Below are 17306 nucleotides of genomic sequence, written 5' to 3' on the forward strand. Positions count from 1 at the left end.
GGAGGAGTTCCTCCTCATTATTTTCTCCTGCTCTATTCATTGGTTTGGCAGCGGGGGGGGGGGGGGGGGGGGGGGGGGGGGGGGCGCGGGCGCTGCTGGTAGACTTCTCTCTGATTGGTCACCTTGTGAATGAGTTTTCCTGGGAGATGGTCATTGCTTGCCACGTGTGCGACACTGGGGTACAGGGTCAGTTGGCTGGTTGCGATTTTGCATAGATGCTAGCAGCACTGGGTTCAATTCCTGCTCTAGCTGAGGTTACCATGACGGACTCTCCTTCTCAACCTCTCCTCCTCACCTGGCCCCCAGTCGTCTCGTTCTCCTGCTCTCTCTAATGAGCAAGCAGCCCCATGGTTCTTTGGAGCACTTTGGGGACTATATCTTTACTTATCAGCCCAAACTGCTGATGTGAATGATAACTTGTAAGAGATGCTACCTGGGGTGGTGGGGGAAATGAAAGAAGGCTGTTGTCCAACTGCAGTAGCCTCAACCTACGTGGAAAATTTATGAGCTATCAATGCAACAACTGCACGTTTAATGGCATTTTTCTTTCATTATCAATCACTTGTAAGGACAGCACAACTGTATGTGAGCACAAACAACAACCTGTCAGTGACCAGGATACGGTATCCCTATTTTATTGCACTTTATCCCTGAGTCCCACAGGGGCTGGACATTCCAGGTGCTCCTTTCAATCAACTGCACAGACTGAGAAGTGAGTCCAAGAGCTCTGTAACATCCGCATCCCTGTTTCATTTGACTGGATCATTGACAGATGTAAAGCAGCATTTCCCTAACTTATCCCCTCAATGTGACCTCATACTGAGGTTTGAAAATTGGTGCGGCTTTTCAGGGACAGTGGGCAGGAGAGAGCTGTCTGACTAGGGGGCCTGATAGAGTGAGGTGCGGCTGTTTTTACTCAGTTGGAAATCCACAGCAACCACTGGTGTCTCAACTCGGGATGCCAAAATTTCAGCTGGTGACCCCATCTTGAAGTAATAAGTGAATTGAAGCCTTTCTATCTAGGGGACTGGAGTATAAAGATGCAGAAATTATGCTGCAGTTTTACAAAACGATGGTTAGACTCCACTGAGAGCAGATCTGGGCTCCACACCTTAGGAAGGATACATTGGACTTGGAGGGAGTACAATATAGGTTTATAAGAATGATACCTGGACTTCAGGTGTTAAGTTATGAGGAGACACTATACAAATTAGGCCTGTTTTCTCCATAATTTAGAAGATTAAGGGTTGATCTGATCAAAGCCTTTAAGGAAAAAACAGGATTGATAAAGGTAAACTGTGTCACTGGCTGTGGACACCAGAACTGTTGGGCACAGTCTGAGAATTAGGACCAGCCCATTCAGCAGAGATGTACGGAAGCACTCCTACACACAAAGGGTGAGACAGGTTTTGAAATCTCTTCTACAAAGGGCAGTGGATGCTAAATCACGTCTTAACGTTAAATCTAAAATAGATAAATTTTTGTTAAACGAAGGTATTAAGGGATATGGGCCAAAGGCAGGTATACGAAGTTGGGCTACAGATCAGCCATGATCTTACTGGATGGCAGGAAGGGTTGGAGGGGCTGAATGGCCCACTCCTGTTCCTACGTCCCCATACCACCCAAACTGTGAACAACTCACATTATGAAATCTGACGATATGCCTCCACTACGGAGACGGAAGGAAGTGTCCTCTACTGTTAACTGAGCTAAATGAAATTATTTAGGGCATCAATTGAAATAAAAGGTACTAATCCGTTAATAGTATTGTGTAGAGCTTCCTTTAATTATACTCAGATGAATAGAGTTCCAAATGTTCAGCTCTCAAATGGAAGTGGGTGTGGTTGGGGCTAATTGAATAGAAGGATAAAATGAATGCATTTCTTGTAATCTACTGTAAACCTAGCATTCTGAAGTAAAATGGCAATAGATTAGAAATCAAGGTGTGTGACCAGAGCCCATAAATCAATTTCAAAGGCAAACTGAACATTAACAGTTCAAATACATTGCTTCAGGCAGTTTGCCAATCCTACAGAGGACATTCCAATATTAAATTCCTTGAGACAAATTTTATTTTGACCTTAAAAACCAAGTCTAAAAGCCTGTAGTGAACTGTCAGTTTGTTTATGGGAGTGAGTGGCCAATTGTTCTGGCTCATCCATTTAAGGGAGGATACTAAGAATTTGTGGTGATCATATTTAAAAAAATAAAACCAGAAACTGCAAGAAACTCTGATTTTTTTAAAACAAAAGAATCATAAAATTCATGATGTCCGTGGTTTTCCTGTAGTACTGATCATGGAAAGTCAATACAAACCATATTGAGGAGCTGAAGCACAAAAATCGTGCCTGACCCAGTATTTATTCAATGAGGGCAGATAACAGGTTAAAACACCTCAAGCGACTGTCTGTGTGGAGTCTGCACATTCCTCCTCTGTTCGCGTGGGTTTCCTCCCAGTGCTCCAGTTTCCTCCCAGTCCAAAGATGTGCAGGCTACTGACCACACTGAATTGCTCATAGTGTTCAGGGATGTCTCGGCTAGACGGACTAGCCATAGGAAAAGTGAGGTTACAGGGATAGGCTGGGGTGGTGGTCTGGGTGGGACGCTCTTCAGAGGGTCTTGTATGGACTTAACGGGCCAAATGGCCTGCTTCCATGCTGTAGGGATTCCATGATTCCCTCACTGAAGTTTAGAAGAAGGGGTGTGATCTTGGAGTCATAGAGTTTTTACAGCACAGAAAGAGGCCATCAATTTCCAATTCCATTGCCAAGATCTTGGCCTGTAGCCTTGCCTGTGATGATGTATCAAATGCTCAGCTGAATACTTCTTAAATGTCTTTATGGTTCCTGTCTCTACCATCCCTTCTCAGGGTGAAAAAATGTTTTCTCAAATCCCCGCTAAACCTCCTGCTCATTACTTCAAATTGCACCATTCGGTGTCTGACCCCTACGTTCAGGAGAAGAGTTTCTCCTTGCCTACCCTGTCTACGCTCCTCACAACTCTGTACACCTCAAACAGACCCCTTCAGTTTTCTCCCCGCTAAGGAAAACTACCCCAACCTATCTGGTTTCTCTTCATAGCTGAATTGTTTCAGCCCTGGTAACATCCTGCTGAGTCTTCAATGCAATCACATCTTCCCAGGGAGTGATGACTAGAACTGCATACAGTGCTCTAGCTGTGGCATAACTAATGTTATATACAGCTCCATCACATCCTCCTTGAAAAATATAACTTCCTGTGGGGTCTGCATTTTCGGATACCAGGTGTTTCCTCTTGGACACCAGAACCAGGGAGAACTGTTTAGGAATAAGAAGTCTCCCTTTTAAGGCAGAGATGAGAATTTCTTTCTCTCAGAGGCTCAGCCTGTGAAATTCTCTTCCGGAGAAAGCAGTAGAGGTCGGGTCATTGAATTCTTGAAGGCTGAGTTAGATTGCTTTTTATAAAAAAAGCAAAGTACTGCTGGAGATCTGAAAGAAAAACAGAGTGCTAGAGTAACTCAGCAGGTCTGGCAGCATCTGTGGAGAGAGAAACCGAGTTAATGTTTCGAGTCCTTTATGGCTCTTGTTTGGAACTGAAGGAGGCTGGATAAATGATGGTCACTCTGCAGCTGACAAAGTGGGGAGAAGGAGCAAACGGGGAAGGTGCCCCCAAGCAGAAGGCGAGGGAGTGTTAATGGTAGCAAAGGAGATACAAATGAAAGGTCGGTGGTAAGCAGCTAAAAATGTCAGCTCTGCTGAGAGTAAACTCACGCAAATAGAACAGTGGGCGAGGGGTGGGCTAATCAAAATGGGGGACAGGGGTCATGGTCTGAAATTGTCAAACTCAATGTTGAGGCCTGAAGGCTATAAAGTGCCGGAGTAGAAGGTGAGGTATTTTCCTGCTGCTCGTGTTGAGCTTCACTGCCGCAGGCCAATGCAAGCTCCCAAGCTATCGTCCTCACATTTCGGCAACCTTCACCTTCCAACCCACCAGCGGGAGTACTGTCTCAGCAGCTGAGCTCCAACTCACCTTGCTGCATCTGAAATTAAATCGATTGTCATCCAGTGGCCTCGTCCACAAACTGAGGAGTGATAACGTTGCGTGGGGATTTCCTCAGATCTGTTCGCTGCTCTTGCCTACAATACCAAGTCACTAATGTCACTTCAGCTCTTACCTCCATGAGGAGCTGTGTGCTGATGTCATGGGCACCTCGCGCACGCTCTGCCGCTGCCAAGTCCCGATAAATAGAGACACACTCCATGCTGTTTTCACCCTTATCGAGCTTCACCATTTGCAGCACTTTCTCGTAACACGCTACAGCTTCCACTGTCTTGTTCTCCTTCATGTACAACCTGGGGAATTACAAATACATCCATTCAGCTGCAATATCATTTCTGACCAATTCCAACCTGGATGTTCGAGTTCTGAGCGATGGAAATACAAATTAGGAGAGATGGTTGCTAACGTGCTATTCACCATGATATACTACAGCATACACTTGGACCTATTTGGATGACCTCTTATTTATGAAATAAAATCTGCTGATCCTCTCCAATGAGGAGGCTGAATGGCTCTCGGGGGCATCACCATGTCTGTCACATTGTAAGATGCACAAAATCTTCTCAGAGTGAAACATTTAATGGCTAAACACTTTCTATATTATGTGGTCTCACCTATTCCATTTTCCATACCTTCTTCTACTCCAAAGCCTCCCAAGATCGCTGTAACATGAAGCTTCTCAGTAACTCTGCCTGATGTGGGCCACGTCTGTGACCTCCAGGACAGGGAGGGCAAAGGGATCAAACCGTGCAGTGTCAGCACCTATCTGATCCACACCAGCCAACTGAGCCAGCCTGCCCCCTCACCTCCAACAAATCTGTGCTGCCATGGCAATATAAAACTTTACATGCATGGTGCAGCCTGCAGCTACGGATGGTGATAGTAGAGGTTCATATATTCTTCCCAACACATGGTTGACTGAGAATCTCTCCCACTCTCGCCATTGGAAAGATTGTACCCTCCTTGAAGTGGCACTAGAACAATGAGCCTCTGGTTCAGAAGTACGGAGGATACCCACTGCACCACAAGACCTTCTGTAACATAAATAAGGTGAACCAAATTTAATTCATCATGTTCACTAATTGCAGCCAGAGAAACTATGCAGCTGTAAAAACCATCCTGAGCTTCCATGGACAATGGAGGTGAGACAGTCAGGGAGCATCCCTGCTCCTAACTGGAACAGAAACTGCGAGTGTGACAAATTCTGCTGTAAACCAGCTTTGGATAATATTTAATAGCCAAGAGTTGGAAGATTATTGGGGGATATGCAGGAATGTAGATATGAGGTTAAAATCAGATCAGCCACAACCTTATTGAATGGCGGTGCAGGCTCTAAGGGCCAAGTGGCCTAGTCTTGTTCCTTGTTTATATATTGATGCCCTTCACAACTGAATTAGCTAGTTAGGCTCACAGGTGAAGAATACCCACCTGGAGGGGCCGCCAACACCTAATGAATGGGATACCCAGTAAAAATTGGCACTTTTCAGACATCAAAGGGGTGAAAATGGAGGAGGTAAAACTGAACAAATGATGTGCAATATCCACCTCCCAGTATCCATTCCAAATATTTGTGCTGGTCATGCAAATAGCCAAACAAAGCAACTCCGGGCTGGTAAAGACTGAACAGAAATTACATCAATAAACCACTCCTACACACCATGTTCCTTTTCAGTTTTACTGTTAACAGATTTCACGCCCACCCTGCCCCCACTAGAGCAATCACCATCTGATTTAACTTTGCCTCCTAACCATGGAAAAACTGAATTGTTTAGATTTGAGATGGAAAAGATTGCAAAGTACTGGTCATTAATACCTAGGACAAAGGGCTAGTCTGGAGTCGGCAGGGATTTGGCTGTTGCATTAGGACTAGTGGGTAGATTATCTCCAACCTCAGTCTGAGGAATGGCACACTGACAAACAAGGTGAAGATCTGTTATTCATACACAGCTCTGGCCTGGTCAGAATAGGAGGACGAAAGGATTGCATCTGAATTTACTAACAATTATATCACCGTTAAATCAGAAGTGGTTAAATGCTTTCATATTTATACGGCGAATTCTTATTCTCTGATCCTCCTGAAACATCTCTGCTGTTGTGGTTCTCACAACAGTTAAACTGAAGTGGGAATGGTTCCAGCTAAACTTGATTAACTGCGTCTCAGACTCCCGCAATTATACTGCAGCAGCTGGGTGCTGTTCCAATTCCAACAGCTGCAATTGTTTAATTCGATTGATAGAGAATTTCTGAACTGTTCTAGAATACTGCCTCCAGTAAAAAATGTGCTTTGTATGTACTCCTCTCCTTACTTTCACTCGCCACTATCTTTAAAAGCCTGCTGGAGGGAAATTACACACAATATTATGATTTATTCAGTTTTTGTTTTCCAATCGTGTTGAACAGGGTATGTTAGGATTAAGTTTAGTCTTCAGGTGAAGAGTGTGGCACTTAATAATCATCATTGTAGTCCAGCTGGGCTGAACGGCCTCTTCTTCTACTCCAACTCACTGTTCTGTATATTCTACATGAAGAAAAGTTAGAGGATGAAAGAGTCATGAGATCAGGATACCAAAGTTAGAGGATCAGGCTTTGACTCCTAAAACATCTTTTGCAACCTCAGATATCAAGATACTGGGATAATTGGACTGATGTCTAGGTTAGCAATCCAGAGGGCCAGCCTAATGCTCTGGAGACACAGACTGAAATCTGGCACAGCAGCTGGTGGAATCTAAATCCAATTAATAAAGATGGAACTTGAAAGCTGTTCTTAGGTCCTCTTGTGGTACAGTGGTAATGTCCCTACCCCTGGACTGGAGTCTCATATGCTCCAAGCATGGTAATACCATCTTTGAGCACACTGATTAGAAAAATAGGTTATTTAAAAATTTTTGAAAGCTGGTCTCACGGATGGTGGCCATAAAAATCCAACAAGGTTCTACTGCTGTGCTTTAAAGCAGGCAATCTTCTGGTCTTGGAGATAGTAGGAATTGCACATGCTTGGGAATCTGAGATAACAAGGTGTGGAGCTGGATGAACACAGCAGGCCAAGCAGCATCAGAGGAGCAGGATGGCTGACGTTTTGGGCCGAGACCATTCTCCAGAAATTTAGATTTTCTGAAGAAGGGTCTAGGCCCGAAATGTCAGCTGTCCTGCTCCTCTGATGCTGCTTGGCCTGCTGTGTTCATCCAGCTCCACACCTTGTTATCTCAATCTTCTGGTCTTACTGGGTCAGGCCAACTCATGACTCCAGACCCACAGCAAAGTGATTGATTCTTAACTACTTGCCTTTGCACTGTGTTAATGCAGTCTCTGGTCAGTGGCAGATCTTGCTGACGCAGCACAGAGGGAGGAAAATGTTTGAAAGGCAACAGAAATGTGACATAAAGAAAAGGAACTAATTCACTAATGTTCAATGTCAAAATGGTTCCCTGGTGTGAAAGAAGGAAAGGCTTTGATTCTGAAAACATCTTTTGCAACCTCAGGTCATCTCAAAGTGCTTTCTAGCCAACAAACTGTTGTCACTTTTTTAGTTTAGTAAACAATATATATGAAGGGCTTTGACAGGGGCTCAATAAAAAAGTCAGATGGTGGTGTAGTAGCAATGTCACTAGACCATCAATTCAGAATGTCAGGCCACTATTCAGGGGATTGGAGTTCAAATCCCACCATAGCAGAAGGTGAAATGTGAACTCAATAAAACCTGGAGTAAAGAGCTGATAAAGATACCTAAGGCCGATCACGTAAACAGTGCTAGGACAACAAGGTGTGGAGCTGGATGAACACAGCAGGCCAGGCAGCTTCAGAGGAGCAGGAAAGTCGATGTTTCGGGTCTGGACCCTTCTTCAGAAAATTCCTGCTAGGAGACATCAGCTTTCCTGCTCCTCTGATGCTGCCTGGCCTGCTGTGTTCATCCAGCTCCACACCTTGTTCTCTGAGACTCCAGCATCGGCAGTTCCTACTATCTCTGATGTAAACAGTGTTGATTGTTGTTGTAAAAAACCATCTGGTTCACTAACGTCCTTTAGGGAAAGAAATCTGCAGTCCTTGCCCAGCCAGGCCCACACATTAGTCCTGATTCACAGCAATGTGGCAGGTGGCGTTTAATATAGATAAATGTGAGATGTTGCATTTTGGAAAGGCAAATCAGAGCAGGACTTATACATTTAATGGTAGGCTCTGGGGATTGTTGCCAAACAAAGAGACTTTGCAGTGCAGGTTCATAGCTCCTTGAAGTTGGAGTCACAGGTAGACAGGGTAGTGAAGAAGGCTTTTAGTACACTTGCCTTTATTGGCCAGTACTTAGGAGCTGGGATATCATGTTGAGACTATACAGGACATTGGTTAAGCCACTGTTGAAATAGCGGGTTCAGTTCTGGTCTCCCTGCTGTAGCAGAGATGTTTTGAAACTTGAAAGGACTCAGAAAAGATTTACAAGGATGTTGCCAGGGTTGGAGGGTTTGAGCTACAGGGAGAGGCTGAATAGGCTGGGGCTAATTTGTCTCGAGCATTGGAGGCTGAGGGGTGACCTTATTGAGGTTTATCAAATCTTGAGGGATATGGATAAGGTGAATAGACAAGCTCTTTTCTCTGGGGTAGGGGAGTCCAAAACTAGAGGGCATAGGTTTAAGGTGAGAGGAAAAAGATATACAGGGGATATAAGGGGCATTTCATGGTGTGTGTGTGTGTGCGCGTGCATCTGGATGGGTACGTGAATAGCAAGGGTTTAGAGGGAGACGGGCCAAATGGTGGCAAATTGGACTAGATTAATTTAGGCTATCTGGTTGGCATCGATGAGTTGGAGTGAAGGGTCTGCTACTGTGTTGTACAACTCTGTGACTCTTAACTGCCCTCTGAAATGGTTGAGCAAACCATCATCTCAAGGGGCTTGGATGATAAATGCTGGCATTACCCACAACACCCAGATCCCTTGAAAAAATAAAGAAAGAAACAATGTAGGAGCAAAACATGTTATGATCTAATTAAGGGAAAAAGACACTACTTCACAAAAAAGATAGAGAATGGACAGACAGCCCAATCTCTTACCTCATACAACTCATAAAAATAGTTTGTAATTGAGAATTTAATGACCTCATTCTGAATTCAGTACAAAATGTAGGGAACAGGAGACCTTTCATTTTTATTCTGTAATTAAGGACACCTACACTTGCAATTTATTGTAATTATTTGGCATAAGAAAGTTCACAATTGTGTGATTCTTTAATTATTTAAGACTTTATTTTCATTCTAATGAATACCTAACACTGCATTAAGAATAATGATTACTCACTTTATTTGTTTTGGTACCTGCTCCAAAATTGATTTTTAAACAAACCAATTGACTATCTGTCCAAGTTTCTCATTTTAAGTCACAAATGCTATCCTTATTTTTATATTTGCATTATAAATCCTTGCATCTTCCTGTCAAACTGCTTCCAATATAAATTCCTATTTCCTTCTTAACGAAAACCTAAACAGCTTAGGGAATGCTTCCTTTCTCCCTTACCAGCCCATCATCTCGCCTTGGTCTTGTCAATTTATTAATGACAGTTTAATTTTTCCAGTCTGGGCAGAGTGTCCACTCCTGGTGCACAAAACTCTGTTCTCTGGTTGGCTGGCTGGATGTTTTCAATCTTTGCAGGTGCAGTTTGGCTTCAGATTTCCAGTTCCCGCACCTGTCTTGCAGCCTCAAATTTATCGCTATCAAAATACACAGAAAACATATTGCAAGGAGGAAACAGGAAAAGGAAGACCAAACAGCCTACACTGTTAAGGTAGCGAGGACATACTAGAAATAGAAGGGACTGTTTCTATCAGAAATAGAAACAGCAAGATTATTATTGGAGAGGCAATAGTGTAATGGTAATATTTTTAATTTGCTGAACTAATTAATGGCATTTTAATTGGAATGAGGCATAGCTATGCGCGAAGGAAGCATACCAAATCTTTGGCTTGGTGAATTGAGGTGGTGACAAAAAAAGGGGAACCTGGTTTATCTCCCCCCACCTGATTGTAACACACTACAGAAGCAGAAACTCATCCGCTCCCTTTCTCCAACATTCTACGCCTACTGGCATCACCCATAAACATGTCGGTTCTTGTTCATGTGCTAACAACATCCAGCCCTACGTAATGATCCTTTCACTGGTTCAAATATGTCAGACTTCCAATACTGGACAGGCAGGAATTTTCTCCAATTAAATTTTGGGAAGCCTGAATCCATTACCTTCAGCTATCATCACAAACTCCGTTGCTTCACTTTCAACTCCATCCATCTACCTGGCCACTATGGCAGGTTCAGCCACTCTGTTTGAACCTTGGTATCTATCATACCTGACCTTGATCCAACTGGGTGTGGAGTATATTGAAAACTGTGTGTTTAAGCTAGAGCATAACAAGGGTTAGCTTTACAAATACTATTGCAAAGAGCTGACTTGTGGATGCCCTCGAAATGAAGGGAATCAGTCTGAAGCAGATAAGAGATACATGCCAAACAGACTGTTCACGAGGTTTATGGTTGGGTGTGGGGAATAGTTTGCAAGAACTCACTACAGTATGTCACAGAAAGATATCGCGGAATAGATTAACAGAAGGTACTGGCCGTTACTTCACTTTCAGGAGCATCAAGTTAAAAAATAGTATAAAGAGCATGAAAAAAGCTGTTGCTGCAGAATTCTCAACAGATAACCATGTAATCGATACATAAGACATAAAGCCAGGTATTTTAAAAGATCACAGACTCGTTCCTTATTTCTTGCGCACCCAACACAGGTGCTCAGCATTTGAAACTAAAACATCTTAGGAAGGAGTAAGATACAGTTCTTAGGGCTAAAGTGCTCAAAGGGTATGGGGAGAAAGCGGGAACAAAGTGAGCTGGATGATCAGCCGTGGTCATATAGAATGGTGGGGCAGACTCATTGGACCGAATGCCCTACTCCTCCTTCTATTTTTTTGGTTTCAATGTGTCCACGCCATCACCAAAAATCACATATATGTACTTCCAACTCTGTAACATGGAACTGACTCTGACAGTGCTTCAAGACAACTGTTAAAGAAACCCTCATTCATGGCTTTACCTCTCGGCTTGGCCATTCCAACACTGACAGACACCCACCAACGTACGCTTGAGGTCAGGAAAACCAGTTACCCACTCCAGGCTGCAACCCTCCGAGATCTTTAACCTTATCTGATTATGTGAAACCTGACCCCAACCCGGTATGCCCATTCCCCCATATCAGTGAGGGTTCTGTTCCTGAGAGCCCCTGCAGAATTCACCAGTGCAGAGCCCATTAAATATTGCAGACATGTGATTCTTGCCTATGGGTGTTGAATTTTCTTGTTACTTGTTTTTTGGTGAGGCTAGGTGAATTTGCGATCGTGATTTTGTGGATACAGAGGATCCTGTACCTACTTCAAGAAAGACAGAGGTGGAGAGGGCGAGTATTTCTATCCTGAAAAGCAGGTTAGTAGTTTTAACACCGTGATGGATGTGGGCTGCCTGTATACACAGCTAGTCACTGAGTGTTTGAGTCACTGCCCTCCCCGTCACACTGACCCCTGTAGCCAAAACTACCAACAACTGCTCTCTGCCTTACCCACCTCAGCCATGAGGCACACAACACTCCCCTCACTGGCTGCATTTCCCTCTGCATGGCTTGCTACCTCGGCTACTTTTCTGAGTGCACAGGTTGGCGTTGGATGTAAACCACAGTTGCTGGATAATTCACAATGGAATGGCATGCCTTGGAACTGAGTGACCATTTGGGTTCAACAATGATAGAGCCAGGTAACTCAGCTTTTGGGAAACACAGCAGCCGAACCCAATGGCCATAGACTTTTCTAGCTCAGCTCGTCTGGCCAAAGAGTGCAAGCACCTCACCCACAATCAACCCTTTGGTCTCAAAACTAAACCTGTTCTCAACTCCAGGAAGCCCAACTCTCCGAGATGCAATGGTCTTTGTTTTATGATCCAACTCCACCTGCCTCATAAAATCCATGCTATCCCTGTAGTGAGGAAAGAGGCCATGTGGCCTATCTAATCTGCACTGACCTTCCGAAGAGCATCCTACCCAGGCCCAGCCTCTTATCTATCCCCATAAGGCTGCATTAATCATGGCTAATCCACCTAGCCTGCACATCACTGGACACTATGGACAATTTAGCACAGTTGATCCACCTCAACTGCACATCTTTGGACTGTGATGGGAAACTGGAGCGTCCAGTGGAAACCAATCCAGGCACAGGGAGAATATGCAAACTCCATACAGGCAGTTGTCTGAGGCTGGAATTGAAACTGGGTCCCTGGTGCTGTGAGGCAACAGTGCTGACCACCATGCCACTCAGCTATATCCTAGAACTCTGTCTGCACACTTGTCTTTATTGGTCAGTGCATTGAGTATCGGAGTTGGGAGGTCATGTTGCAGAACTACAGGACATTGGTTAGGCCACTTTAGGAATACTGTATTCAATTCTGGTCTCCCGCTATAGGAAAGATGTTATTAAACTTGAAAGAGTGCAGGGAGGATGTTCTTGGGTTGGAGGGTTTGAGCTATGGGGAGAGGCTGAATAGGCTGTGGCTATTTTTCTTGGTGTGGAGGTGCCGCTGCTGGACTCGGGTGGACAAAGTTAAAGTCACATGACACCAGCTTATAGTCCAACAGGTTTATATGAAATCACCAAGCAGGAGTGTTCCCTCCCAGTTAGGGAACACTTCAGCGGTCAAGGACATTCAGTCTCTGATCTTTGGATAAGTGTCCTCCAAGGTGGCCTTCGAGATGCACAACACAGAATCGCTGGGCAGAAACTGATAGCCAAGTTCCATACCCATGAAGACAACCTGAACCGTGGTCTTGAGTTCATGTCACACTACATGTAACCCCGCCATTCTGCATTAGTAAAATCTTCCTTACTGCTCTGTTTAGACACCATCACCTTGATAACTTGTTGTGATCTCTCCACCTGAATAAGTTTGTACAGCGTTGGATTAGAATTAGAATCCCTACAGCGTGGAAACAGGCCCTTCAGCCCAACAAGTCCACACCGACCATTGGAGCATCCCAACCAGACCCATCCCCCTGTAACCCACATACCCCTGAACACTATGGGCAATTTAGCATGGCCAATTCACCTAGCCTGCACGTCTTTGGACTGTGGGAGGAAACCGGAGCAACTGGAGGAAACCCACGCAGACACGGGGGGAATGTGGAAACTCCACACATACAGTCGCCTGAAGCTGGAGTTGAACCTGGGTCCCTGGCGCTGTGAGGATGCAGTGCTAACCACTGAGCCACTGTGCCACCCTTTGTTACTTTGGTTAGACCCTCGGCATGCAACTCTTATACCTAAAATGTTATGCCAACTCTTTGGTCTATCTTTAGCACTATCTTTTTTTAAAATATTTTGTAATTATCTCACTGCCTTAATTAATCGATCATAGGTCATCCCTTCACTTGCTGTTCTGCTGTTGGCACTTTATCACACCATTTGACACTTGTGGTCACCTGGAAAGACTTGTTATTCAGCCTGGCAACACTCCACTCACACCATTTGTACTATCTTTTGATAGTCTTAACTACCTCAAGTTACCTTGCAATGGCATCTCTGATGATAAATTCTACGCCTGTGTGCATCCCTCCACTTTACCTGACAAAAGAGCAGCACTTTCAAAGCTGGTGATTTCAAATAAATCTGTTGGACTATAACCTGGTGTAACAAGGTGCAGAGCTGGATGAACACAGCAGGCCAAGCAGCATCATAGGAGCAGGAAGGCTGGCGTTTCAGGCCTAGACCCTTCTTCAGAAAAACTATAACCTGGTGTCGTGTGACTTCTGACTATTTTCCCTGGAGCATTGGAGGCTGAGGGGTCACCTTATAAAGGTTTGTAAAATCATGAGGGGCATGGATAGGGTGAATAGACAAGGTCTTTGTCACAAAGTAGGGGAATACAAAACCAGAAGGCATGGGTTTAAGGTGAGGGGGAAAGATTTAACAGGGACTTAAGGAACATCCTTTTCATGCAGAGGGTGGTGCGTGTATGGAATGAGCTGCAAGAAGAATTGGTGGAGATGGATACAATTATAACATTTAAAAGCCATTTGAATGGGTAAATGAATAGGAAAGGTTTAGATGGATATGAACCAAACGCTGGCAAATGGGACCAGGTTAATTTAGGGTATCTGGTTGGCACAGATGTGTTGGACTGAAGGGCATGCTTCTGTGCTGTACAGCTCTATGAGTCTTAAATAACTGAAATGACAACAGACAGGTTCCCCTGTGGTCTCTCCCCATTCCTCCAAAGCTCACACCCTACAATCTCTCTCTCTCCTTCCCTGCAGTCCATAGCCATGGTCATCAGCTACTGACCTTTCTGCCTGCCCAGTGGCCAGCCAGCCTCCCAGTCAGACTGGATAAAATGGCAAGTTTCCTTCCCTAAAAAGTACATAGAAAAAGTCAGTTGGACTTTTCACAAAAATCTGACAGCTTCACGCCCACTCAAACTTACATGATGAAAAGATTAGGCCACAGTCCTGGCAGTATAAGAAACCATACGTTTAACCAGGGGAATATTTATACTTTTCTTTCCCTTCTCCGTGTCTTTTGTCAACTTTCTCTTTCAATCCCCAGCAAGTGGGACTCGATTAGGTGCACAGCTTCTTCCCATGCAATAAACTTAATATGGGAATGCAAAGAATGAATCCTTTGTTTCCAACCTCACTAACAGTCACTGGTTAATAAGCAGCTTGACACTGAATGACCTCATCCTTTCACGGTCTGTGCAACCGGGGGAAAAAATAAACTTCTAATATACAATCCACTTTGAGAATATATGACAGAGCTTCAAATTAACCTATTGGACACCACTTGACTTGGCATCTCATGCTTTATTGCACCTCAGACAGGGCAAAGAGGCAATTTAATTAGCTAGCAGTGCCAATCACCATCCCACACTGATGCTCATTGGAGCTTGCTGTGCGTATTTTCTACTTTCATGGGGCATAGGTGTCACTGGCAAGGCCAGCATTTGTTGCAAATCCTAGTTCACCAAAGATTTCTTCCAAACCCATGATCACTTCCATCTAGAAGGACGGGGCAGACATGTGAACACAAACCCCTGGAAGTTTCACTGTAAGCCAGACACCATCCTGAATTGGAAAATACGTCGCTGCTCCTTCAGGGTCACTGGGTCAAAATCCTGTAATTCCTTAAGGACATCATGGGTCTACATGTAGCATATGAATTGCAGTGTCTCAAGAAGGCAGCTCACCACCACCTTCTCAAGGGCAATTAGGGATGGACAGTAAATGCTAGCCTAGCCAGTGATGCTCACATCCTACGAGTAATTTTTTTTAAACAAGTGCCCTTTAACTTGCTGAGGGGCAATTAAAAGTCAACCACATTGCTATGGGTCTGAAATTACACATAGGCCAGACCAGTTAAAGATGGCAGATTTCTTTTCTTAAGGGCATCTAAAAACCAGAAGCACTTTTATGGCAATCAATGATATCATCAACATTACTGGGGATAGCTTTTAACTCCTGATTTATTAAGTGAATATAAATTCCACTAGCTGAGTCCCCAGAACATTAGCCTGAGCCTCTGAGTACTAGCCCAGTGATGTTACCACTTTTTTTTATTGTGGCAATATAAAAGGTGTTACACCAAAACCTCTTCAATTCCTCTGATGGGCTTTAGGACATCCTGAGGTTGGGAAAGGCACTATACAAATTGCTTTCTAATTAAAGTACAGCAAGTCATACAGAGAACTTTGCAGCAAATTTCCAAGGGGTTACAGGGGTATGGATGCTCTTTCCTATGGGTTAGTAGTTGGAGCTTTCTTGTTATCAGCCCGAGAACCTGTCCTTTAGTTCTTTGATGTGTTAACACTACAATTCATGACGTGATGTACAAAGGAAATACAGGTGCTCCATGTATTTCAAATAATGAGAAAGATTTCCTTGGGTGGTACTCAATGAGGTTTAAGACTCCTACACAGTTGTTAATAGAATTTATGAAGGCTTAGTGTTCACTCAACTTTACCTTCCATCTTTTTGCTTAGGCTCTTCCTCTCCACCACCAATGTTATTAAATCTTAGGTGCCTCCTACCCGCTTCCTTTCATTACCCATGTCCTCAACCATCTCGTTATTATTATCATGACTACCCTATGTGATTAACCCTACTGACGTTCACCACAGATTTTATAGCTCAGTACCACTTCGGAGTGAAGCTGCATCTACTTACACATTCTTACCCCACATTCATTCTATCCTTTACTTTCCCTGAATTTACTCTCTCTTTTTTATTTACTCCACCACACCAAACTACTGCCATCCCAGTATTTACCCTCATATATGAGAATTTCTCTTCAGTCATTCCCTAAAACAGCACACCCTGAGCTTGGAACTCCCTCTTCTTGTTCAACCCACGACACCCCCCTGAACGATATGCTAAGAAACCCCTTAACAAGACCTCAGGAAGCTGCTGAACAGTACCCCAAGATGCCCCCTGAACAATATCCCAAGAAACCCCCTGAACAATACCCCAAGTTTCCTCTGTCATTCTATTACACTATCACTCTTACCCCTTGGATCTCCCTCCATCCACAAAACAAAGCCACAATGCTCATACTGTAAGTCCTCTGTGGTGGAGACTGAAGACAAAGACTTTGGTTTCAATTACCCCAATGATTTTACTGCAGTGGAGCAAGACTCCAACTGAGAAAACATGAGCAATGGCCTAGTACAGCAACTTTAAATTCCTGTCGACCAGACATCACTTGTGGACTGTCCCTCAGGAAAAATGGACAGCATGGAAAAGGTTAAGAAAGAAAATACTTTAGCTATCACACACATGACAGTTTTATTACACAGATGACCAAACAAATTCACTATCACTGACTTTCTGTTTTATCTACTTTCCCTTGTTTCTTTGGCAGGCTCCATTTCCACTACCACATGGTAAAAGAATTTGCCATACACCCTGCTCTTGGAGTAGAGGTGGAACTTGCCAAACAAATGCTAATGTTGTCATATCAATGTGCAAAAATTGTGCTTGACTAGCAGGCAATCTTTTTAAAGACAGATGACAGTGGAGTCTTTTGTTTTTGGAAAAATAATAGGAGTACACCAAATTTTTGTCAGCCTCCGGACTGTGTTAATGCAGTCCCTGTCTGTGGCAGGTCTTGTTGAAGCAACACAGAGGGGAAAAAATGTCAATGGAAACTGTGAAGTCAAGAAATTTAAAACAAAGTGCCAATTCACTAATGCTGAAAGGCCA

The 17306-nt window shown here is 43.9% G+C and overlaps 1 protein-coding gene across 3 annotated transcripts in view; it reads right to left on the minus strand.

Annotated features, from left to right (window-relative positions):
* Positions 1-17306, minus strand: part of ttc23 (tetratricopeptide repeat domain 23) — a 59673-nt gene that overhangs the window by 18249 nt on the left and 24118 nt on the right. For all 3 annotated transcript variants that reach the window (XM_059640186.1, XM_048520888.2, XM_059640187.1), the window contains one exon: positions 4154-4331. In XM_059640186.1, the coding sequence (XP_059496169.1) occupies positions 4154-4331 (178 nt within the window). The remainder of the gene's footprint in view (positions 1-4153; positions 4332-17306) is intronic.

The sequence above is a fragment of the Stegostoma tigrinum genome, chromosome 36, assembly GCF_030684315.1.
Source record: "Stegostoma tigrinum isolate sSteTig4 chromosome 36, sSteTig4.hap1, whole genome shotgun sequence".
Lineage (NCBI taxonomy): Eukaryota > Metazoa > Chordata > Chondrichthyes > Orectolobiformes > Stegostomatidae > Stegostoma > Stegostoma tigrinum.